Source organism: Salmo salar, chromosome 18, assembly GCF_965601325.2.
Source record: "Salmo salar chromosome 18, fSalSal1, whole genome shotgun sequence".
NCBI classification, from domain to species: domain Eukaryota; kingdom Metazoa; phylum Chordata; class Actinopteri; order Salmoniformes; family Salmonidae; genus Salmo; species Salmo salar.
In genome coordinates, this window is record NC_138308.1 from 34,269,856 (window position 1) to 34,295,169 (window position 25,314).

At 42.8% G+C, this 25,314-nt stretch overlaps 1 protein-coding gene across 5 annotated transcripts in view; it reads right to left on the reverse strand.

The window, feature by feature from the left end:
- LOC106560286 (adhesion G protein-coupled receptor B3) overlaps window positions 1-25,314 on the reverse strand; it is a 352,944-nt gene that overhangs the window by 179,897 nt on the left and 147,733 nt on the right. For all 5 annotated transcript variants that reach the window (XM_082964912.1, XM_082964910.1, XM_082964911.1 and 2 more), the window contains 2 exons: window positions 24,840-24,908; window positions 6,653-6,761 (listed from right to left, as the gene is read on the reverse strand). In XM_082964912.1, coding sequence (XP_082821038.1) covers window positions 6,653-6,761; window positions 24,840-24,908 — 178 coding nt within the window. The remainder of the gene's footprint in view (window positions 1-6,652; window positions 6,762-24,839; window positions 24,909-25,314) is intronic.

Here is a 25,314-nt window from a genome sequence, read left to right on the forward strand (position 1 = left end):
ATCCTACATCTGTATGTGAATACCATAGATAGGTTACATTGTCATCTGGTGACATAAAGGTAGAAGACAAGAGTCAGTGAATCCACTACGTTAATTTCCGCATCATCATTCTTGACAATAAATGTTCTGAATCAATTTAACATCAAGTTAGACAATGTCTATGTAAAGTATTGTGCTTCTGGTAAGATGTGCTTGTTTTACACATCTCAAGTTACAGATGCAGCACATGTTCAGTCGGATTGTGAGGGAAAGAAAATCTACCCGGTGAAGTTGAGAGCTTTTTGCAATCAAGGTTATTTGACTAAAAGAGGAAGAGGGTAGAGGATGGGTGTGTGGTGACAGCAGAGTATTTATCCCTGTGTCAGGAGGCTGCTATAAATTACATCTGAAACGATGCAGCTATACCTTATCCAGCCAGATTCATGCTTGCTTGGCTCACCACTTGGCTAACACCGGCAGTGTATCAGCAACACTACGGCTACGTCCCAAAAGGCACCCTATTCCCTATGTAGTGCACAACTATTGACCAGGGCCCCATAGGGCTCTGGCCAAAATAAGTGCACTGTATAGGGGACAGGGTGTCGTTTGGGATGCAGAAAACTTTTCATTTCTTTAATCAAAGTGAACTAGCCAACAACAAGCAAGCTGCTGTGTTGTGATTCGCTCCAATAAATATAATGTGTGGTGCCAAGATGGAGCGATGCCCGAATCAATATTTCTTGTTGGTTTTATTTGGTTGTTGTTTCACCAGGACTCGGGAGGAAGAATGTTTTGTGACTCGACTGAAACAGTTGATGAGATTATTTGGCTTGTGGGTGTGGCTGTAGAGCTTTTCAATTTGACCAATCGTATATTTACTAATATCTTCACAATGTGGCAGAGGGAGACGATTCTATTTTATAACAGCTTTCATAAATAAGCCCTAATAGATGCTTATACATGTTATCATAAATGTTAAAAATGCGTATAAATTCAAAATGGAGTTAGTAATATATTCATGCCAAATTAGACTGTGTAAAATAACTGAGAAGAACAGCACAAAATACCCTTTCTTTAAATCCTGAATGGGTTTCAGAGAAGAGGCGAATGCCTTCCGTTAGCATAGCCTGCATCCCAATCAGAGAAGAGGCGAATGCCTACCATTAGCATTGCCTGCATCCCAATCAGAGAAGAGGTGAATGCCTTCATTAGCATAGACTGCATCCCAATCAGAGAAAGGCGAATGCCCGCCATTAGCATAGCCTGCATCCCAATCAGAGAAGAGGCTAATGCCTGCTATTAGCATAGCCTGCATCCCAATCAGAGAAGAGGCTAATGCCTGCTATTAGCATAGCCTGCATCCCAATCAGAGAAGAGGCGAATGCCTACCATTAGCATTGCCTGCATCCCAATCAGAGAAGAGGTGAATGCCTTCATTAGCATAGACTGCATCCCAATCAGAGAAAAGGCGAATGCCCGCCATTAGCATAGCCTGCATCCCAATCAGAGAAGAGGCTAATGCCTGCTATTAGCATAGCCTGCATCCCAATCAGAGAAGAGGCTAATGCCTGCTATTAGCATAACCTGCATCCCAATCAGAGAAGAGGCTAATGCCCGCCATTAGCATAGCCTGCATCCCAATCAGAGAAGAGGCGAATGCCCGCCATTAGCATAGCCTGCATCCCAATCAGAGAAGAGGCTAATGCCTAACATTAGCATTGCCTGCATCCCAATTAGAGAAGAGGCTAATGCCTCTCATTAGCATAGCCTGCATCCCAATCAGAGAAGAGACTAATGCCTTCATTAGCATAGCCTGCAACTCAATCAGAGAAGAGTCTAATGCCTGCCATTAGCATAGCCTGCATCCCAAATGGCCCCCGATTCATTATATAGTGCACTTCTTATGACCAGAGCTCTATAAAGGGAAAGTGTACTATTTGGTATGCAGCCAGAGGCATTTCAACCCTCTTTGGACATGTCCATTAACTTAATTCACCTAGTGGAGAGAAGATTATAATGTATTATAATGGTCTCTTAATGAATGCTACGTTGCATCGATTGTGGGGAATATATCCTGTATCTCCCGAATACATAATTAGACCAGTATCTAACCTGACTATTTGTCTTTTTTCACCAAACTTTTTACTTAAAACCAAGGACATGGAAAAATGTTTTGTTGATTCCACATTGAATTCAAGTTAGTTGACAACTCAACCAAATGTAAATCAAAACTAGACGTTGAAATGACATCTGTTACCAGTGGGTGTGTTTACAGTGTAATAGTTGGGTTATACGTTAGCCACATTGTAAATGACGTCTGTTACCAGTGGCTGTGTTTACTTTGTAATAATTGGGTTATACGTTAACCACATTGTAAAGTCCAGTAAAGAATAATTCACACCTGGGTTTAAATACTATTTGAAATCTTTCAAATAAAAACAGCGTTTGCTAAGCTGGTGTGGAATGCCAAATGGGCGGGGTTTGAACTTGTGTGACTATTGTACTGGCTCCATTCACCAGATGAGTTCAATCAAGACGCGTGAAAGTTTTTGAAATGGTTTCAAATAGTATTTGTACACAGCTCTGGATGAATGTCTCCACAAGAGGTGCCTAAACCGCCGCAATACAGAAGTGTATTAATTTGCATGAATAAATAATGATCATAGTTCTATTCTTCCTTCCAGACAGGAAGGTAGTGTAGGTTTGTGGTTGACTGGTAAATGAAATACCACTGAGACTGCTGCTACATTATTCAACAAGATGTAAGCAATCTGTGTAGTGTGTGTGTCGCTCTCTTTCTCTCTCTCTCTCTCTCTCTCGCTCTGTCTCTCTCTCTCTCTCTCTCTGTGTCTGTGTGTGTGTGTAGTGTATTCTGGTAGCACTGCAGCCTGAAAGTAAGGATTAAAGAAGCAGTAACCAAGCAGTGGTCAGGTCCGAGGACAGCGGTCAGGACCGAGGACAGTGGTCAGGACCAAAACATAGGAGTTAGTTAGTTTCCTCTTTTAGGTGTACTCTGTGGTCCTGGTAAAATGTATGCCAGAAGATGTAAATGAAAACGACTGTTGGTTTTTTTCGACTTGGAAGCAGAGTGAAGGAGATGACTCTAATATCTCTGACATCTCATATGTAAACAACAGTCAGAGATTGCTATATATCCGTTCATTCTGTCTATCTGCGTCAGTATCCATTAGGAACTCTGTATTATTTTAACCAGAAGACACTGAAAGTGAAATCCATCAGTCTATTAACGTAACATACAGTTTGTTCTTTCAGCTTTTACAACATTTTGTGAAGAGAAAGTATTCATGTCAGGGATAGACTCTGTGATACGAATGTCTTTCTGTTTCTGTCAGGGAAAGACGTATTTAAGATAAAAGTAGCATAAAAGTGGGTGAGATTTTAAAGGAATGCTTGGTTTGCTCTAGTGTGTATAAATGCTTCTTCCACATAAGGTCTGTGTCCCAAATGGCACCCTATCTTTTATACAAGTTACTACATTTGACCAGAGCCCAATGGGATACCCTATGGGCCCTGGTAAAAAGTAGTGCACTACACAAGGAATAGGGTGCTACTCAGGACACGCACAAGGGAATCTGAGACGCACTTAGGAGGAACCATAATTAAGAGACCATTTTCTTTCATCACAAAGAGTCTCTGGTGAGGTTATGATTCATCCTGACTTTCTAGGGCCCCCTTTTTCTTCATGTTTCAAGTGTCTGCGTCCCAAATGGCACCATATTCTCTAAATGATGCACTACTTTTGAACAGGGCTCATAGGGCTCATAGGGCTCATAGGGCTCTAGTCAAAAGTAGTGCACTATGTAAGGAATCATCTAGGGAATAGGTTGCCATTTGGGACACAGCCCTTCTAACATGAGTATCATTAGGATCCACAGGTATGTGTAATTATACGTGGCCTTGGCTTTGGTTGACGGAAGTGCAGTGTGTTTACGATGACTCGATTTAAAACATGAGAACCCATCAAGGTTTTATCGAGTATGGTTTGTTGAGAGGTATCTGAGGAACTCCAATGGAGATGTTTTGTATTGTGCATTTTTTATATCCTGCTTCTGAAATAATTACAGTTTCTTTAAACATGACTCACAACCCCACAGAAATACATAATATATAGGTTACAAAATGATTGGGATGCCATTACAACCAATATCATCCAAATATGCTGAGAATCTCCATTCCAACTTCCCTCTGAGATCTGAGTGCTGTGTGTAGCCTAACTATCCACACTGTTTCTATTGGAGTACTGGACCTCGATCTGTGATAGGAGGGTTCTATCCAAACTGTTTCTATTGGAGTACTGGACCTCGATCTGTGTTAGGAGGGTTCTATCCACACTGTTTCAATTGGAATACTGGACCTCGATCTGTGTTAGGAGGGTTCTATTGGAATACTGGACCTAGATCTCTGTTAGGAAGGGTCTATTAGAATACTGGACCTCAATCTGCGTTAGGAGGGTTCTATCCACACTATTTCTATTGGAATACTGGACCAAGATCTGTGTTAGGAAGGTTACATTGGAATACTGGACCGCGGGGGGTAGACTGGCCTGCTGTGTTAGGAGGGTTCTATTGGAATACTGGACCTAGATCTGTGTTAGGAGGGTTCTATTGGAATACTGGACCTAGATCTGTGTTGGAGGAGCGGCTGTCGGTGGAGGTTAGGAATACTGGACCTAGATCTGTGTTAGGAGGGCGGCTGGCCTGACGGGGGGATTGGAATACTGGACCTAGATCTGTGTTAGGAGGGTTCTATTGGAATACTGGACCTAGATCTGTGTTAGGAAGGTTCTATTAGAAAACTGGACCTCGATCTGCGTTAGGAGGGTTCTATCCACACTATTTCTATTGGAATACTGGACCTAGATCTGTCTTAGGGGGGTTATATTGGAATACTGGACCTAGATCTCTGTTAGGAGGGTTCTATTGGAATACTGGACCTAGAGCTCTGTGGGGTTCAGGACGGCCAGCGTGTGGAGGGCATTGGAATACTGGACCTAGATCTGTCTTAGGAGGGTTATATTGGAATACTGGACCTAGATCGGTGGGGGTGGACTGGCCGACGGAGGGGTTCTATTGGAATACTGGACCTAGATCTGTGTTAGGAAGGTTCTATTAGAATACTGGACCTAGATCGGTGGGGCTGCTGGCCTAGCGCAGGGGGGTTATATTGGAATACTGGACCTAGATCTGTGTTAGGAGGGTTATATTAGAATACTGGACCTAGATCTGTCTTAGGAGGGTTCTATTGGAATACTGGACCTAGATCTGTGTTAGGAAGGTTACTATTGGAATACTGGACCTAGATCTGTGTTAGGAGGGTTCTATTGGAATACTGGACCTAGATCTGTGTTAGGAGGGTTCTATTGGAATACTGGACCTAGATCTGTGTTAGGAGGGTTCTATTAGAATACTGGACCTAGATCTGTCTTAGGAGGGTTATATTGGAATAGTGGACCTAGATCTGTGTTAGGAAGGTTACATTGGAATAATGGACCTAGATCTGTGTTAGGAGGGTTCTATTGGAATACTGGACCTAGATCTGTGTTAGGAGGGTTCTATTAGAATACTGGACCTAGATCTGTGATAGGAAGGTTCTATTAGAATACTGGACCTAGATCTGTGTTAGGAGGGTTATATTGGAATACTGGACCTAGATCTGTGTTAGGAAGGTTACATTGGAATACTGGACCTAGATCTGTGATAGGAGGGTTCTATTGGAATACTGGACCTAGATCTGTGATAGGAGGGTTCTATTGGAATACTGGACCTAGATCTGTGTTAGGAAGGTTACATTGGAATACTGAACCTAGATCTGTGTTAGGAGGGTTCTATTGGAATACTGGACCTAGATCTGTGTTAGGAGGGTTCTATTAGAATACTGGACCTAGATATGTGTTAGGAGGGTTATATTGGAATACTGGACCTAGATCTGTGTTAGGAGGGTTCTATTAGAATACTGGACCTAGATCTGTGTTAGGAGGGTTCTATTGGAATACTGGACCTAGATCTGTGTTAGGAGGGTTATATTGGAATACTGGACCTAGATCTGTGTTAAGAGGGTTATATTGGAATACTGGACCTAGATCTGTGATAGGAGGGTTCTATTGGAATACTGGACCTAGATCTGTGTTAGGAGGGTTATATTGGAATACTGGACCTAGATCTGTGTTAAGAGGGTTATATTGGAATACTGGACCTAGATCTGTGATAGGAGGGTTATATTGGAATACTGGACCTAGAGACCTGAGATTCATTCTATGGTTGACTCACACTGAACACGGTTTCTACCCACTGTAGACATGGTTGATATTGGAACATCGGGCGTGAGTGTTTTCTTAGGAGATTATCACAAGCTAGGTTTTAAATAAACATATTGATTAGTGGTTGTTTATTAGGCTAAGCCCTCCCTCCATCCCTTCCCCTCCCCTCCACGCATCATTTATCCCAGATTACTGATGGATGGAGGGGGAATTGACATGTGGAGTCAGCAGCAGCAACATTTTGTTTATTCACACATGGACGATTGATCGTTAAACATCGATTTGATAATTGTTACTTCACCCAGCTGGGTGGCTGGGTTGTGGAGAAAAACAAGGCTGTGGGACACCCATTCCAGACCTGTGGGCTGTGAGAATAGATCTATCTGTGGTTCTTACCCAAGTTCCCAGTCATCAGGTAGGCGTTGTGGAAGTCCTTCATGCCCAGGCCAACGATGTGGATGAATTCCTCGATGACCTGCATCAGCTCCACTGCACCTGGATAGATCTAGAGAGACGACAACAACATTACAGTTAACTAGTGAGAGGTGATAACAACATTACAGTTAACTAGTGAGAGGTGATAACATGACAGTTAACTAGTGAGAGGTGATAACATTACAGTTAACTAGTGAGAGGTGAGAACAACTTTACAGTTAACTAGTGAGAGTGGATAACAACATTACAGTTAACTAGTGAGAGGTGAGGACAACATTACAGTTAACTAGTGAGAGGTGATAACATTACAGTTAACTAGTGAGAGGTGACAACAACATTACAGTTAACTGGTGAGAGGTGATAACAACATTACAGTTAACTACTGAGAGGTGAGGACAACATTACAGTTAACTAGTGAGAGGTGAGGACAACATTACAGTTAACTAGTGAGAGGTGAGGACAACATTACAGTTAACTAGTGAGAGGTGAGGACAACATTACAGTTAACTTGTGAGAGACGACAACAACATTGCAGTTAACTAGTGAGAGGTGATAACAACATTACAGTTAACTAGTGAGAGGTGAGGACAACATGACAGTTAACTAGTGAGAGGTGAGGACAACATGACAGTTAACTTGTGAGAGGTGAGGACAACATTACAGTTAACTAGTGAGAGGTGATAACAACATTACAGTTAACTAGTGAGAGGTGAGGACAACATGACAGTTAACTAGTGAGAGGTGAGGACAACATGACAGTTAACTAGTGAGAGGTGAGGACAACATTACAGTTAACTAGTGAGAGGTGAGGACAACATGACAGTTAACTAGTGAGAGGTGAGGACAACATGACAGTTAACTAGTGAGAGGTGAGGACAACATGACAGTTAACTAGTGAGAGGTGAGGACAACATTACAGTTAACTAGTGAGAGGTGATAACAACATTACAGTTAACTAGTGAGAGGTGAGGACAACATTACAGTTAACTAGTGAGAGGTGAGGACAACATTACAGTTAACTAGTGAGAGGTGAGGACAACATTACAGTTAACTAGTGAGAGGTGAGGACAACATTACAGTTAACTAGTGAGAGGTGATAACAACATTACAGTTAACTAGTGAGAGGTGAGAACAACATTACAGTTAACTAGTGAGAGTGGATAACAACATTACAGTTAACTAGTGAGAGGTGAGGACAACATTACAGTTAACTAGTGAGAGGTGATAACAACATTACAGTTAACTAGTGAGAGGTGATAAAAACATTACAGTTAACTAGTGAGAGGTGAGGACAACATTAGAGTTAACTAGTGAGAGGTGATAATAACATTACAGTTAACTAGTGAGAGGTGATAACATTACAGTTAACTAGTGAGAGTTGATAACAACATTACAGTTAACTAGTGAGAGGTGAGGACAACATTACAGTTAACTAGTGAGAGGTGATAACAACATTACAGTTAACTAGTGAGAGGTGAGGACAACATTACAGTTAACTAGTGAGAGTGGATAACAACATTACAGTTAACTAGTGTGAGGTGATAACAACATGACAGTTAACTAGTGAGAGGTGAGGACAACATGACAGTTAACTAGTGAGAGGTGAGGACAACATGACAGTTAACTAGTGAGAGGTGATAACATTACAGTTAACTAGTGAGAGGTGAGGACAACATGACAGTTAACTAGTGAGAGGTGATAACATTACAGTTAACTAGTGAGAGGTGAGGACAACATGACAGTTAACTAGTGAGAGGTGATAACAACATTACAGTTAACTAGTGAGAGTGGATAACAACATTACAGTTAACTAGTGAGAGGTGATAACAACATTACAGTTAACTAGTGAGAGGTGATAACAACATTACAGTTAACTAGTGAGAGGTGATAACAACATTACAGTTAACTAGTGAGAGGTGAGGACAACATTACAGTTAACTAGTGAGAGGTGATAACAACATTACAGTTAACTAGTGAGAGGTGAGGACAACATTACAGTTAACTAGTGAGAGTGGATAACAACATTACAGTTAACTAGTGAGAGGTGAGGACAACATTACAGTTAACTAGTGAGAGGTGAGGACAACATGACAGTTAACTAGTGAGAGGTGAGGACAACATTACAGTTAACTAGTGAGAGGTGATAACAACATTACAGTTAACTAGTGAGAGGTGATAAAAACATTACAGTTAACTAGTGAGAGGTGATAACAACATGACAGTTAACTAGTGAGAGGTGAGGACAACATTACAGTTAACTAGTGAGAGGTGATAACAACATTACAGTTAACTAGTGAGAGGTGATAACAACATGACAGTTAACTAGTGAGAGGTGAGGACAACATTACAGTTAACTAGTGAGAGGTGAGAACAACATTACAGTTAACTAGTGAGAGTGGATAACAACATTACAGTTAACTAGTGAGAGGTGAGGACAACATTACAGTTAACTAGTGAGAGGTGATAACAACATGACAATTAACCAGTGTGAGGTGATAACAACATTACAGTTAACTAGTGAGAGGTGATAACAACATTACAGTTAACTAGTGAGAGGTGATAACAACATGACAATTAACTAGTGAGAGGTGATAACAACATTACAGTTAACTAGGGAAAGGTGAGGACAACATTACAGTTAACTAGTGAGAGGTGATAACAACATTACAGTTAACTAGTGAGAGGTGAGGACAACATTACAGTTAACTAGTGAGAGGTGAGGACAACATTACAGTTAACTAGTGAGAGGTGATAACAACATTACAGTTAACTAGTGAGAGGTGATAACAACATTACAGTTAACTAGTGAGAGGTGATAACAACATTACAGTTAACTAGTGAGAGGTGAGGACAACATTACAGTTAACTAGTGAGAGGTACAACATTACAGTTAACTAGTGAGAGGTGAGGACAACATTACAGTTAACTAGTGAGAGGTGATAACAACATTACAGTTAACTAGTGAGAGGTGAGGACAACATTACAGTTAACTAGTGAGAGGTGAGGACAACATTACAGTTAACTAGTGAGAGGTGATAACATTACAGTTAACTAGTGAGAGGTGATAACAACATTACAGTTAACTAGTGAGAGGTGATAAAAACATTACAGTTAACTAGTGAGAGGTGAGGACAACATTACAGTTAACTAGTGAGAGGTGAGGACAACATTACAGTTAACTAGTGAGAGGTGAGGACAACATGACAGTTAACTAGTGAGAGGTGAGGACAACATGACAGTTAACTAGTGAGAGGTGAGGACAACATTACAGTTAACTAGTGAGAGGTGAGGACAACATTACAGTTAACTAGTGAGAGGTGATAACAACATTACAGTTAACTAGTGAGAGGTGATAACATTACAGTTAACTAGTGAGAGTTGATAACAACATTACAGTTAACTAGTGAGAGGTGAGGACAACATGACAGTTAACTAGTGAGAGTTGAGGACAACATGACAGTTAACTAGTGAGAGGTGAGGACAACATTAGAGTTAACTAGTGAGAGGTGATAACAACATTACAGTTAACTAGTGAGAGGTGATAACATTACAGTTAACTAGTGAGAGTTGATAACAACATTACAGTTAACTAGTGAGAGGTGAGGACAACATGACAGTTAACTAGTGAGAGTTGAGGACAACATGACAGTTAACTAGTGAGAGGTGATAACATTACAGTTAACTAGTGAGAGGTGAGGACAACATGACAGTTAACTAGTGAGAGGTGATAACAACATTACAGTTAACTAGTGAGAGTGGATAACAACATTACAGTTAACTAGTGAGAGGTGATAACAACATTACAGTTAACTAGTGAGAGGTGATAACAACATTACAGTTAACTAGTGAGAGGTGAGGACAACATTACAGTTAAGTAGTGAGAGGTGATAACAACATTACAGTTAACTAGTGAGAGGTGAGGACAACATTACAGTTAACTAGTGAGAGGTGAGGACAACATTACAGTTAACTAGTGAGAGGTGAGGACAACATTACAGTTAACTAGTGAGAGGTGAGGACAACATTACAGTTAACTAGTGCCGTATCAGTGCAGCCGTTACATAGATCAAAACCACATCCCAAATGTCCCCCACATTTCCTATATACTGTAGTCTGCTTGACCAGGGCCCATTGGGCACTAGGAAATACGATGCCATTTGGGACAAAGAACTAGACGTGGGAAGAGAGGTGAGAAACTTCCCAGTTATCTTATTACTGCAACATCAGTGCTGCCATTACATGTACACAGCATTAGTCAGTAGTGTTCTAGCAGCGTTCCTCTTGGAACTGTCTCCTGGGAGAGAGGGAGTGTGGTGTGGAAAACAGGGCTGGGAAAACGTACAGGTGATATGTGAGGGATAGAAGCAAACAGAATGTCATAGGGTTATGTAAAGACTTCACTTCTAACAGACCGTTTACTTTGACTGATTTTACATGTCCAACATGACCCACAACAATCTAGAAATGTTCATCTTTCACTTATCAGACATCTCACCTCTGACCAGGACATCTCACCTCTGACCTGGACATCTCACCTCTGACCTGGACATCTCACCTCTGACCTGGACATCTCACCTCTGACCTGGACATCTCACCTCTGACCTGGACATCTCACCTCTGACCAGGACATGGCTACTAGCTACTAGATTCTGCTACCCTTTGTGACGACCCTCCCACTCTGTCTGCCGTATTCTTTCTCTTTGCTCTTGTTTCCTTATTAGGATGTCGGTGGGCGGAGCTGGGAGGGTCGTCAGCGACGTGGGACATACCTGGGCCCAGGTGTGTCCCAAGATAAATACACCTCTTCCCCATTCATTGAGGAGACTCTCTCCATGCAGACACACTGATAGATTTTGGTTGTGGCATTTTTGTGGCTGTTTGTATGTTTGCTTTGACACCTTTCAACACCTCTCATTATAAAATCTATGCACGCAACCACTCACTTACACTGCTGATTACCAACTGCACACACCATTGTTAATTATATTTATGTAACTTCAGTTAATAAATATATTTTTGTTATTCCTTATCTCCAAGTTGTCTAGCTTTTTGTTATGGACTTCTAGCCAGTTCGTGACACCTTTTAAAAGGGGACAGACCAGGACATGGCTACTAGATACTGGTAACCTTTAAAAGGGGACAGACCAGGACATGGCTACTAGATACTGGTATCCTTTAAAAGGGGACAGACCAGGACATGGCTACTAGATACTAGATACTGGTAACCTTTAAAAGGGGACAGACCGGGACATGGCTACTAGATACTGGTAACCTTTAAAAGGGGACAGACCAGGACATGGCTACTAGATACTGGTATCCTTTAAAAGGGGACAGACCAGGACATGGCTACTAGATACTGGTAACCTTTAAAAGGGGACAGACCAGGACATGGCTACTAGATACTAGATACTGGTAACCTTTAAAAGGGGACAGACCAGGACATGGCTACTAGATACTGGTAACCTTTAAAAGGGGACAGACCAGGACATGGCTACTAGATACTAGATACTGGTATCCATTAAAGGGGACAGACCAGGACATGGCTACTAGATACTGGTATCCTTTAAAAGGGGACAGACCAGGACATGGCTACTAGATACTGGTAACCTTTAAAAGGGGACAGACCAGGACATGGCTACTAGATACTGGTAACCTTTAAAAGGGGACAGACCAGGACATGGCTACTAGATACTGGTAACCTTTAAAGGGGACAGACCAGGACATGGCTACTAGATACTAGATACTGGTAACCTTTTAAAGGGGACAGACCAGGACATGGCTACTAGCTACTAGATACTGGTAACCTTTAAAAGGGGACAGACCAGGACATGGCTACTAGCTACTAGATACTGGTAACCTTTTAAAGGGGACAGACCAGGACATGGCTACTAGATACTGGTAACCTTTAAAAGGGGACAGACAAGGACATGGCTACTAGATACTAGATACTGGTAACCTTTAAAAGGGGACAGACCAGGACATGGCTACTAGATACTGGTATCCTTTAAAAGGGGACAGACAAGGACATGGCTACTAGATACTGGTAACCTTTAAAAGGGGACAGACCAGGACATGGCTACTAGATACTAGATACTGGTAACCTTTAAAAGGGGACAGACCAGGACATGGCTACTAGATACTGGTAACCTTTAAAAGGGGACAGACCAGGACATGGCTACTAGATACTAGATACTGGTAACCTTTAAAAGGGGACAGACCAGGACATGGCTACTAGATACTGGTAACCTTTAAAAGGGGACAGACCAGGACATGGCTACTAGATACTAGATACTGGTAACCTTTAAAAGGGGACAGACCAGGACATGGCTACTAGATACTGGTAACCTTTAAAAGGGGACAGACCAGGACATGGCTACTAGATACTAGATACTGGTAACCTTTAAAAGGGGACAGACCAGGACATGGCTACTAGATACTGGTAACCTTTAAAAGGGGACAGACCAGGACATGGCTACTAGATACTAGATACTGGTAACCTTTAAAAGGGGACAGACAAGGACATGGCTACTAGATACTGGTATCCTTTAAAGGGGACAGACCAGGACATGGCTACTAGATACTAGATACTGGTAACCTTTAAAAGGGGACAGACCAGGACATGGCTACTAGATACTGGTATCCTTTAAAAGGGGACAGACCAGGACATGGCTACTAGATACTAGATACTGGTAACCTTTAAAAGGGGACAGACCAGGACATGGCTACTAGATACTGGTAACCTTTAAAAGGGGACAGACCAGGACATGGCTACTAGATACTAGATACTGGTAACCTTTAAAAGGGGACAGACCAGGACATGGCTACTAGATACTGGTATCCTTTAAAAGGGACAGACCAGGACATGGCTACTAGATACTGGTAACCTTTAAAAGGGGACAGACCAGGACATGGCTACTAGATACTAGATACTGGTATCCTTTAAAAGGGGACAGACCAGGACATGGCTACTAGATACTAGATACTGGTAACCTTTAAAAGGGGACAGACCAGGACATGGCTACTAGATACTGGTAACCTTTTAAGGGGGACAGACCAGGACATGGCTACTAGATACTAGATACTGGTAACATTTTAAAGGGGACAGACCAGGACATGGCTACTAGATACTGGTAACCTTTTAAGGGGGACAGACCAGGACATGGCTACTAGATACTAGATACTGGTAACCTTTAAAAGGGGACAGACCAGGACATGGCTACTAGATACTGCTTAGTGACCACTCGAGAGTGATTGCTCAGGACAGGGCAGTGTGTCTGTCCTTAGGGACCAGCCATCAGTGTCAGAGAGAATGCAAAGGAAGCATTCAGGACCATGGATAGAGACAGAGCAACACACGCACGCAAGCACAGCTGTCTCCTCCCAGCTGATACACATTAAGACACTAATTCAATCGTTGACCTTGAAGAGATCGGCCCACTAACCTGGCAGACCTGAATCTAGCAGAGAGGGATCAGCTGTAATTAGAGGGGACTTGATTTGGGGGCAGACATTTTGTGTGATTTGTGTGAGGCAGACTGTTACTGCGCTGATGATGATATCAATATATCGTTTTTGTTCTATTGTTCTTTGTATTTTCCTTAAGATGTACCAAATGGATCTATACTAATTTAATCAGCAATTCAAACAGTGTTAAAATGGTACTTAAAAACCATTTGATTTAGCAGGAAGGAAAAGCCACATTATTACAGTAGCTGTCCTAGACATGGACACAGAATAGTAGCATGTGAGTTAGCTATAGCTCTACTCTACAGACAAGGCAATGACATGTCTTAGTCCAGAGAGGAGCTCTGAGTGGCATCCCATAATGAACACCTCCTGATAGAATCACAAACACACTCACACGTATACTTACTGACACGTGCACGCACACACTCACACATACAGATGGACATGCAGTCATACCCACACACCACACACACACACACACACACACACACACCACACACACACACACACACACACACACACACACACACACACACACACACACACACACACACACGAAACACACACACACACGTGTCTGTGTTGTTCTTTATGTTTTGTCCACAGTGTATTTCTGTGCTTGCCAGCGTTCGTACTACAACTTCCATCCTCTCCACAGCATTGACATCTTATTTGCCTTCATTTAACCAGGTAAGTAATGACCTGACCAAGACAGAGATATAAACCACAGCAAAGCAGACAATTGCAGACAAAGCAGACAATTCTTGACCATTGCCATTCCTTTGCCATTCCTCTGCCATTCCCCTGCCATTCCTCAACCATTCCTCAACCATTCCTCAGCCATTCCTCAACCATTCCTTAACCATTCCTCAGCCATTCCTCAGCCATTCCTCAACCATTCCTCTGCCATTCCCCTGCCATTCCTCAGCCATTCCTCAGCCATTCCTCTGCCATTCCTCAGCCGTTCCTCAGCCATTCCTCAACCATTCCTCAGCCATTCCTCAACCATTCCTCAACCATTCCTCAGCCATTCCTCAACCATTCCTCAGCCATTCCTCAGCCATTCCTCAACCATTCCTCAGTCGTTCATCAGGCATTGCTCAGCCGTTCCTCAGCCATTCCTCAACCATTCCTCAGCCATTCCTCAGCATTACTCAGCCATTCCTCAGCCATTCCTCAACCATTCCTCAGCCATTCCTCAGCCATTCCTCAACCGTTCCTCAGCCGTTCCTCAACCATTCCTACTGCCAAAAACAACAGAAATACAGCTGATATGTTCATCTCTACAACAGACATGCAGCTCATACTCCATTTCCTCAGAAACAGTGATTACACGGCAGCATCCATCCACACTCATCATAGCCATTCCTGTACTACAAATAACATGATTTGAAGTTCATTGCTTGTGTCTAGCTTTTAGAACACCAAATCATAGTCTAGTTGTAAAATAATGCATAAAAATACATCTGTCCAGAATCCATCTTTCACCATGATCCTGTAGATGAGACAGATGGCTGTCATATCAGCTCATGGTCTGGTGAAGATGAACTGCACATTGGCCAAAGAAGAACTCTTTATACCTAAATAGACTTGGCCTGAATCGCACATTCTTAAACACCAGGCAGGCAATCCTTAGACAGACATACACACAAACACACATCCTCCTTAGGCAGACCGAGGGCTCTGTTCCTCAGCCAGTGAACTAATGAACCTTGTCTCCATCCTCCTCTGGGTTCCTAATCAGACAGACACATTTCCGGTCTGCTATCTCTGTGTGTGTGTGTGTGTGTGTGTGTGTGTGTGTGTGTGTGTGTGTGTGTGTGTGTGTGTGTGTGTGTGTGTGTGTGTGTGTGTGTGTGTGTGTGTGGTGTGTGTGTGTGTGTGTGTGTGTGTGTGTGTGTGTGTGTAATTTCTGCAGTGGAGATGAGATTTGAATGAGATATGAAGCAGCATGCCAGAAATAAATGGGAGTAGAAGGAAGGCTGTATGTCTGATGAGGAGCCCAGAGGAAGGCTGTATGTCTGATGAGGAGCCCAGAGGAAGGCTGTATGTCTGATGAGGAGCCCAGAGGAAGGCTGTATGCCTGTTGAGGAGCCCAGAGGAAGGCTGTATGTCTGATGAGGAGCCCAGAGGAAGGCTGTATGTCTGATGAGGAGCCCAGAGGAAGGATGTCTTTCTGATGAGGAGCCCAGAGGAAGATGGAGATAGGGTTAAAATCAAATCAACGTTTATTGGTTGCGTACACATATTTGCAGGTGTTAGAGCAGGTGCAGTGAACTGCTTATGTTACTTGCTGCAACAGCGCAGTAGAATTTCTACAGTACAAATACAGTAGAAATACACAAATAAACAAAGATCCAAACAATAAATCAAGAAATGACAATGAGTGAGAATGTGTCAGAATCCAGAATATAAATACATGGTGTGTATAGACAGTATAGAATGTGTCAGAATCCAGAATATAAATACATGGTGTGTATAGACAGTATAGAATGTGTCAGAATCCAGAATATGAATACATGGTGTGTATAGACAGTATAGAATGTGTCAGAATCCAGAATGTAAATGCATGGTGTGTATAGACAGTATAGAATGTGTCAGAATCCAGAATGTAAATACATGGTGTGTATAGACAGTATAGAATGTGTCAGAATCCAGAATGTAAATACATGGTGTGTATAGACAGTATAGAATGTGTCAGAATCCAGAATGTAAATACATGGTGTGTATAGACAGTATAGAATGTGTCAGAATCCAGAATATAAATACATGGTGTGTATAGACAGTATAGAATGTGTCAGAATCCAGAATATAAATACATGGTGTGTATAGACAGTATAGAATCTGGAAAAGAAAATGATATGTACAGTAGTAGGTATATTAGGATGATCTATGTGGAGAATACAGTAGAGACATACACAGTGAGTAAACAACAGCATATAAATAGATTATGAGGTGACCAGCGTTCAATGACTCTATACATGGGGAGTTAGTCTCAAGGTGCAGGGCAGAGTACCAGGCAGGTAGCTGATCAACAGTCTGATGGCCTGGAGATAGAAGCCGTTTTTGCACCTGTACCGGCTCTGTCTGCTAGATGGTAGCAGGGTGAACAGACCGTGACTTTATCAGTTTACTGGCTGACAGACAGAGAATAGGAGGGTGTTTAAAAATGGACGATTAGGCAGAGAGAGTTCTTGGCCAGCCGTACCTCCATGGTCTTTGTCTTTCTGATTATCTCATCTCAACTACCCACCTCTTACCCAAACTCTAACCCTAACCTCTGCAGGCTGAGAGACAGAGGATAGAAGGGTGTTAGGCAGAGAGAGTTCTTTTCCAGCTGTACCTCCATGATCTTTGTCTTTCTGATTATCTCATCTCAACTACCCACCTCTGACTCAAATTCTAACCCTAACCTCTGCAGGCTGACAAGATGGCGCTGCAGTGAATAGCAGCTGTTTTACAGGCTCCTGACCAATTCTGCTGTTTTTTGTTTATGTTTGTTTACGCTGATCTTACAAAAAAAATCATAATGTGTCCGCCATCCCCCAGACTCGAAAGAGTAATCAACGGCAGAGAAGAGGCAGACGAGTCGTTATCCTGACAAAACTACGTTGGCGAGCAAATAAACCGCCTTCTATTGAGGAACGTACAATCACCGGAGAACAAACTGGAAGAGCTCCGCTCGAGACTATCCTATCAGCGGGACCTGAAGAACTGTAATATTCTCTGTTTCTCTGAGACATGGTTGAACAAGGACATGGATAATATACATCTCGCTGACGTCTCCATGCATCGTCTAGACCGGACGGGGGAAGAAGCGGCAGGAGTGGCTCTTTGTTAACAACAACTGGTGCGCGATCTCTAATGTTAAGGAAGTTTCAAGTTTTCCCTCGCCTGAGTTAGAATACTTAATGATAAGCTGCAGACCATACTATTTACCAAGATTGTTTTCATATATATGTTTCATAGCTGTCTATTTACCACCACAAACTGATGCTTGCACTAAGACCACGCTCAACGAGCTGTATAGGGCTATAAGCAAATCAAAAAGTGGACATCCAGAGTTGGTGCATCTCGTGGTCGCTGACTTTAATGCAGGGCAACAGAAATCTGTTTTACCTCAATTTTACCAGCATGTCACCTGTGCAACTAGAGGCAACAAAGCCCTTGATCACCTTGATGCACAGAAATGCATACAAGGCACTCCCTCGCCCTCCCTTCGGCAAATCTGAGCATAACTTTAACCTCCTAATTCCTTCTTACAAGCAAAAACTCAAACAGGAACTACCAGTGACACACTCAATATGTAAGTGGTCTGATGAAGCAGATGCTAAGTTACAGAACTGTTTTGCTAGCACAGACTGGAATATGTTCCGGGATTCATCCCAATGGCATTGAGGAGTTTACCACATCAGTCACCGGCTTCATTAATAAGTGCATTGACGGCTTCGTCTCCACAGTGACTGTGGGTACATATCCTAACCAGAAGCCATTGATTACAGGCAAAATCCGCACTGAGTTTAAGGCCAGAGCTTCCACTTTCAAGGAGCGGGACACTAATCCGGACGCTTCCTGTTACTCTACACCTATAGGCAGAAACTTAAACAGGAAGCACATGTGGTAAGGACTGTTCAACGTTGGTTTGACCAATTGGAATCTATGTTTTAAGATTGTTTTGATCACGTGGTGTGGGAAATGGTACACTGACTCTGTGACTGGGTTCATCAGGAAGTGCATAGAGGATATTGTTCCCACTGTGAAAATTATAACTTACCCAAACCACAAATTGTGGATAGATGGCAGCATATGTGCAAAACTGAAAGCATGAACCACCACATTTAACCACGGCAAGGTGACATGGACGTCTACAAACAGCTATGCCCTCCGTAAGGCAATCAAAGAGACAAAACGACAGTACAGGGACAAAGTGGAGTCGCAATTCATCGGCTCAGACACGAGACATATGTAGCAGGGACTCCGGACAATTACGGATTAAAAAGTGAAATCAAGCCTCGTTGCGCACACCGATGCTTCGCTCCCGGATAAGCTAAACACTTTCTTCGCCCGCATCGAGCTGCCGACACAGGCTGCCTCCGTTCACAAGAACTGGGTGCTCTCGTTCTCCGTGGCCAACATGAGTAAGTCATTTAAGTGTGTTAACCCTCTCAAGGCTGCCGGCCCTGATGGCATCCCTAGCCGTGTCTTCAGAGCATGTGCAGACCAGCTGGCTGGAGTGTTTACGGACATAATCAATCTCTCCATATCCCAGTCTGTTATCCCCACTTGCTTCAAGATGTCCACTATTGTTCCTGCACCCAAAAAAGCTAAAGTAACTTAACTAAATTAATATCGCCCTGTAGCACTCACTTCTGTCATCATGAAGTGCTTTGAGAGGCTAGTTAAGGACGTCATCACCTCCACCTTACCCGATAACCTAGACCCACTACAATTTGCATTCCGCCCCAACAGATCCACAGATGACGCAGTCGTGTGGGATAGGGCACTGCTCACTGCCCTGTCCCACCTGGACAAGAAGAAAACCTATGTGAGAATGCTGTTAACTGACTACAGCTCAGTGTACAACACTATGCCCTCCAAGCGCATCACTAAGCTCAGGACACTGGGACTGAACCCCTCCTGCTGCAAATGGATCCTGGACTTCCTGACGAGCTGCCCCCAGGTGGTGAGGGTAGGCAACAACACATCCACCACACTGACCCTAAACATGGGGTTCCTTCAGGGATGCATGCTTAGTCCCCTCCTGTACTCCCTGTTCACTCACGACTGCGTGGCCATGCAAGACTCCAACACACCATCATTAAGTTTGTTGGCAACACGACGACACAACGTGAGTGAGTGAGTGAGTGAGTGAGTGAGTGAGTGAGTGAGTGAGTGAGTGAGTGAGTGAGTGAGTGAGTGAGTGAGTGAGTGAGTGAGTGAGTGAGTGAGTGAGTGAGTGAGTGAGTGAGTGAGTGAGTGAGTGAGTGAGTGAGAGAGAGAGAGAGAGAGAGAGAGTGTGTGTGTTAGTGAGAGAGAGAGAGAGAGAGAGAGAGAGTGTGTGTGTCAGTGAGAGAGAGAGAGAGTGTGTGTGTGTGTCAGTGAGAGATAGAGAGTGAGAGAGTGTGTTAGTGAGGGAGAGAGAGAGAGAGAGAGAGTGTGAGAGAGAGTGTGTTAGTGAGAGAGAGAGAGAGAGAGAGAGAGCGAGAGAGAGAGAGTGTGTGTGTATGTGTGTCAGTGAAAGAGAGAGAGAGAGAGAGAGAGAGAGTGTGTGTGTGTCAGTGAGAGAGAGAGTGTGTGTGTGTGTGTCAGTGAGAGAGAGAGAGAGTGTGTGTGTGTGTGTGTGTGTGTGTGTGTGTGTGTGTGTGTGTGTGTGTGTGTGTGTGTGTGTGTGTGTGTGTGTGTGTGTGTGTGTGTGTGTGTGTGTGTGTGTGTGTGTGTGTGTGAGTGAGTGAGTGAGTCGTAGACCCGACAGACAAAAGACAGAAACTGCAGTGAGGACCACCAATTAGTACTTGTAGAGAGAGACAGAAAGACTGGGTCGAAAGAGGGCAGACTGCCTGCTGTTCTCTTTCTCTCCTTCTCAGTCATTTAGCAGACACCCTTATCCAGAGTGACTTACAGGAGCCATTATGCTTAACCGCCTTGCTCAGTAAATATATTGTTGTTGGCTCTGGATTCAAACCAGCAACCTTTCGGCTACTGGCCCAATGCTCTTAACTGCTAGGCTACCTACTTCTCTCTATCTTTCTATCTCTCTCTCTCTGTCTCTTCCTCTATCTTTCTCATCCTCTATCATTCCCTCTCTCTGTCTCTTCCTCTCTCCTTCTCTATCTCTCATTCTCTCTCTCTTTCCCTCTCGTTCTCATCCTCTCTACTTCTCTCTCTCTCTCCTCGCTCGCTTTCTCTCTCTTTCTCACTTTCTCTCTCTCTCCAAGGTCTTAATCACCTAGGTTAATCAAAGAGAAACAGAGAGAAGAAAAAGGAAGAAAATCACCAACCATCCAAAATACCCCCTCTCTTTCTCTTTCTCTTTTTCTCTCTCTCTCTCTCCCTCTTTCTCTCTCTCTTTCTCTCTTTCCTCCCTTCGCCCTCCTTTCCTTTCCTCTCTGGAAGGCAGTCATTTGGCACTGGAAGTTCACAAAAGCTGCTGATGTCCTTTGTAAATTAGTGGTCTGTGGAGATGCTGTCTCTGCCGGAGACAGGGCGGGTTTGTCTTAAAATAAAGTGGGTGTTTTTGAAGGAAGAGTGGCCACCTCTCAACCCTGAGAGACTCATTCAGGATGACAGGAGAAGTGACAGGAGGAAAACCCACACAGATAAAATCATAAAACCCTTGCTTGAGGTTGTACCCAGCATCCTTGGTGAAAAACAAATACTTGACATCTGTATTTTTGTGGGTTAAAGACGAGAGGACCTGACCGACACATTTCTGTTCCAGAATATGGCTGATGAATGTGAATATAATTTATTTCTGTTCTGTATAAAATATGATTTCATTAGATGTTTCCTTGTTCAATCTACAGTCGGAAGTTTAGTCGGACGTTTGCATACACCGTAGCCAAATACGTTTAAACTCAGTTTTTCACAATTCCTGACATTTAATCAGAGTAAAAATTGAGTTTTAGGTTTTATTTTAAGAATGTGAAATGTCAGAATAATAGTAGAGAGAATGATTTATTTCAGCTTTTATTTCTTTCATCACATTCGTATTTGGTAGCATTGCCTTTAAATTATTTAACTTGGGTCAAACATTTCGGGAAGCCTTTCACAAGCTTCCCAAAATAAGTTGGGTGAATTTTGGCCCATTCCTCCTGACAGAGCTGGTGTAACTGAGTCATGTTTGAAGGCCTCCTTGCTCATACATGCTTTTCAGTTCTGCCCACACATTTTCTATGGGATTGAGGTCAAGGCGTTGTGATAGCCACTCCAATACCTTGACTTTGTTGTCCTTAAGCCATTTTGCCACAACTTTGGAAGTACGCTTGGGGTCATTGTCCATTTGGAAGACCCATTTGCGACCAAGCTTTAACTTCCTGACTGATGTCTTGAGATGTTGCTTCAATATATCTACATAATTTTCCATCCTCATGATGCCATTTAGTCCCTCCTACAGCAAAGCACCCCCACAACATGATGCTGCCACTCGTGCTTCACGGTTGGGATGTTGTTTTTCGGCTTGGAAGCCTCCCCCTTTTTCCTCCAAACACAACGATGGTCATTATGGCCAAACAGTTCTATTTTTGTTTCATCAGACCAGAGAACATTTTTCCAAAAAGTACGATCTTTGTCCCCATGTGCAGTTGCAGACCATAGTCTGACTTTTTATGGCGGATTTTGAGCAGTGGCTTCTTCCTTGCTGACCGGCCTTTCAGGTTATGTCGATATGGGACTCGTTTTACTGTGGATATAGATACTTTTGTGCCTGTTTCCTCCAGCATCTTCACAAGGTCCTTTGCTGCTGTTCTGGGATTGATTTGCACTTTTTGCACCAAAGTACATTCATGTGAAGGAGACAGAACGCGTCTCCTTCCTGAGCGGTATGACGGCTGCGTGGTCCCATGGTATTTATACTTGCGTACTATTGCTTGCACAGATGAACGTGGTACCTTCAGGCGTTTGTAAATTGCTCCCAAGGATGAACCAGAGTTGTGGAGGTCTACAATTTTTTTTCTGAGGTCTTGGCTGATTTCTTTTGATTTTCTCTTGATGTCAGGTAGGCCTTGAAATACATCCACAGGTACACCTCCAATTGACTCAAATGATGTCAATTAGCTTATCAGAAGCTTCTAAAGCCATGACATCATTTTCTGGAATTTTCCAAAGGCACAGTCAACTTAATGTATGTAAACTTCTGACCCACTGGAATTGTGATACAGTGAATTATAAGTGAAATAATCTGTCTGTAAACAATTGTTGGAAAAATTACTTGTGTCATGCACAAAGTAGATGTCCTAACCGACTTGCCAAAACTATAGTTTGTTAACAAGAAATACGTGGAATGTTTGAAAAGCGAGTTTTTAAGGATTCCAACCTAACTGTATGTAAACTTCCGACTTCAACTGTATTAAAATGCTGGGCAGGCCATTATTTTGCCTGTCATGGCTATGCCCCAATAGGATGACAATGCCCCCATCACTGAATGGTTTGATGAGCATGACAACGATGTAAACCATATGCCATGGCTGTCTCAGTCAACAGAGCTCAACACTTATGGGAGATTCTGGAGCGGTGCCACAGACAGCGTTTTCCACCACTATCAACAAAACACCAAATGATGGAAATGATCGTGGAATAATGGTGTCAAATCCCTCCAATAGAGTTCCAGACACTTGTACAATCTTTGCCAAGGTGCATTTAAGCTGTTCTGGCTCGTGGTGAACCAACACCCTGTTAAGAATCTTTATGTTGGTGTTTCCTTTATTTTGGTGTTTCCTTTATTTTGGCAGTTACCTGTATATCATAACTTTGGAAGAAAAATGCTCCTTCAGAAGTGCAAACAGGAAAAGGAAACATGAGAAAACAATGCTGCATTGACTGCAGTGACTGTGCTTAGCTTGAGCAGACTGACGCCTGCTGTTTATGCAGTAACATGATGTTTTATATATATATATATATATATATATATATATATTGCTGCCTCAGAGAAGGCAGGTGGGCCAATCTACAGGGCGATATGAGCATCCCTCTTCCCAACAAATCAATTATAATTGCGTCAGTATCAAGAGGATTGTCTTTTGAATTGTATGACTATAGAATGTGTCAACCTATTGTATGTAAACTTCTGACCCACTGGAATTGTGATACAGTGAATTACAAGTGAAATAATCTGTCTGTAAACAATTGTTGGAAAAATTACTTGTGTCATGCACAAAGTAGATGTCCTAACCGACTTGCCAGAACTATAGTTTGTTAACAAGAAATGTGTGGAGTGGGTGAAAAACGAGTTTTAATGACTCCAACCTAAGTGTATGTAAACTTCAGACATCAACTGTACATACCGTTGAATATGATGTACTAACATGGGAGTCATGTAGCTGTTTATACCTAGCAGGTAGACTATACATGCAACATCCTTCTTTTCAACAGCACAGGGAGGCAGAAATATCCATTCTAGCCACAGCTATATCCCTCTGATGTGGCTAAATAAAGCTAAATACTCCTCAGGGGTTCTGTAATTATGAAATCCAGCATTTGAAATGACCTTTCCACCCTGACTGCTATGGAGTGACAGGGCTTCTAGGGAAGAAGAACAAACATCATAGAGAGACGTAATGAGTCGATGGTGACTGGTCATCTCTAGTGGCTGTGCTCCCTGCTGCCACCGAGTGGACAGAGGTGGTATTATACCTTCAGATAGAGATACAGACACATCCCAACCCAGTGACACATTACACAATGTGACTAAATAAAAGTACCTCACGGCTGAACTAGGATCAGGAACAGGTCCCGCCTGTATATACGATCTTATAATCTAAAATAGCAAATCTGATCCTAGATCAGCACTCCTACTCTGAATACAAACTCAGGTCACAATGACCAGTTGAACCTGGCGATACAACTCAGGCTCAGTGCTGGTGATTGCTATATTATTCAACTGGCTGGACCAGGTTCTGCAAGAATACCACACTCACCCACTTTAACTGCATTCAATGATGTACCAAGCTCAGTGCAGAATGTTTACCTGCTGTGCATCTTCCCACTTTCCCCTGTTGTCTTCCTCTAGGAGATTGCTGATGATTTGAAAGAAGTTCTGTAGGGAGGAGAGAGAGGAAATAGAGTCAATTAAATTGACTCTTATTGCATCAAAAGAAAACAAAGCTGATGCCCCTTTCCACACACATGTATGTACAAACACACAGACAGATGCTCAGGGGAACTATCACTACCCTACTGACAGTCAGAGTCTAGGATGATCCTCAGCAGAATAACCACTACCCTACTGACAGTCAGAGTCTAGGATGATCCTCAGCAGAATAACCACTACCCTACTGACAGTCAGAGTCAAGGATGATCCTCAGCAGAATAACCACTACCCTACTGACAGTCAGAGTCAAGGATGACCCTCAGCAGAATAACCACTACCCTACTGACAGTCAGAGTCAAGGATGATCCTCAGCAGAATAACCACTACCCTACTGACAGTCAGAGTCAAGGAT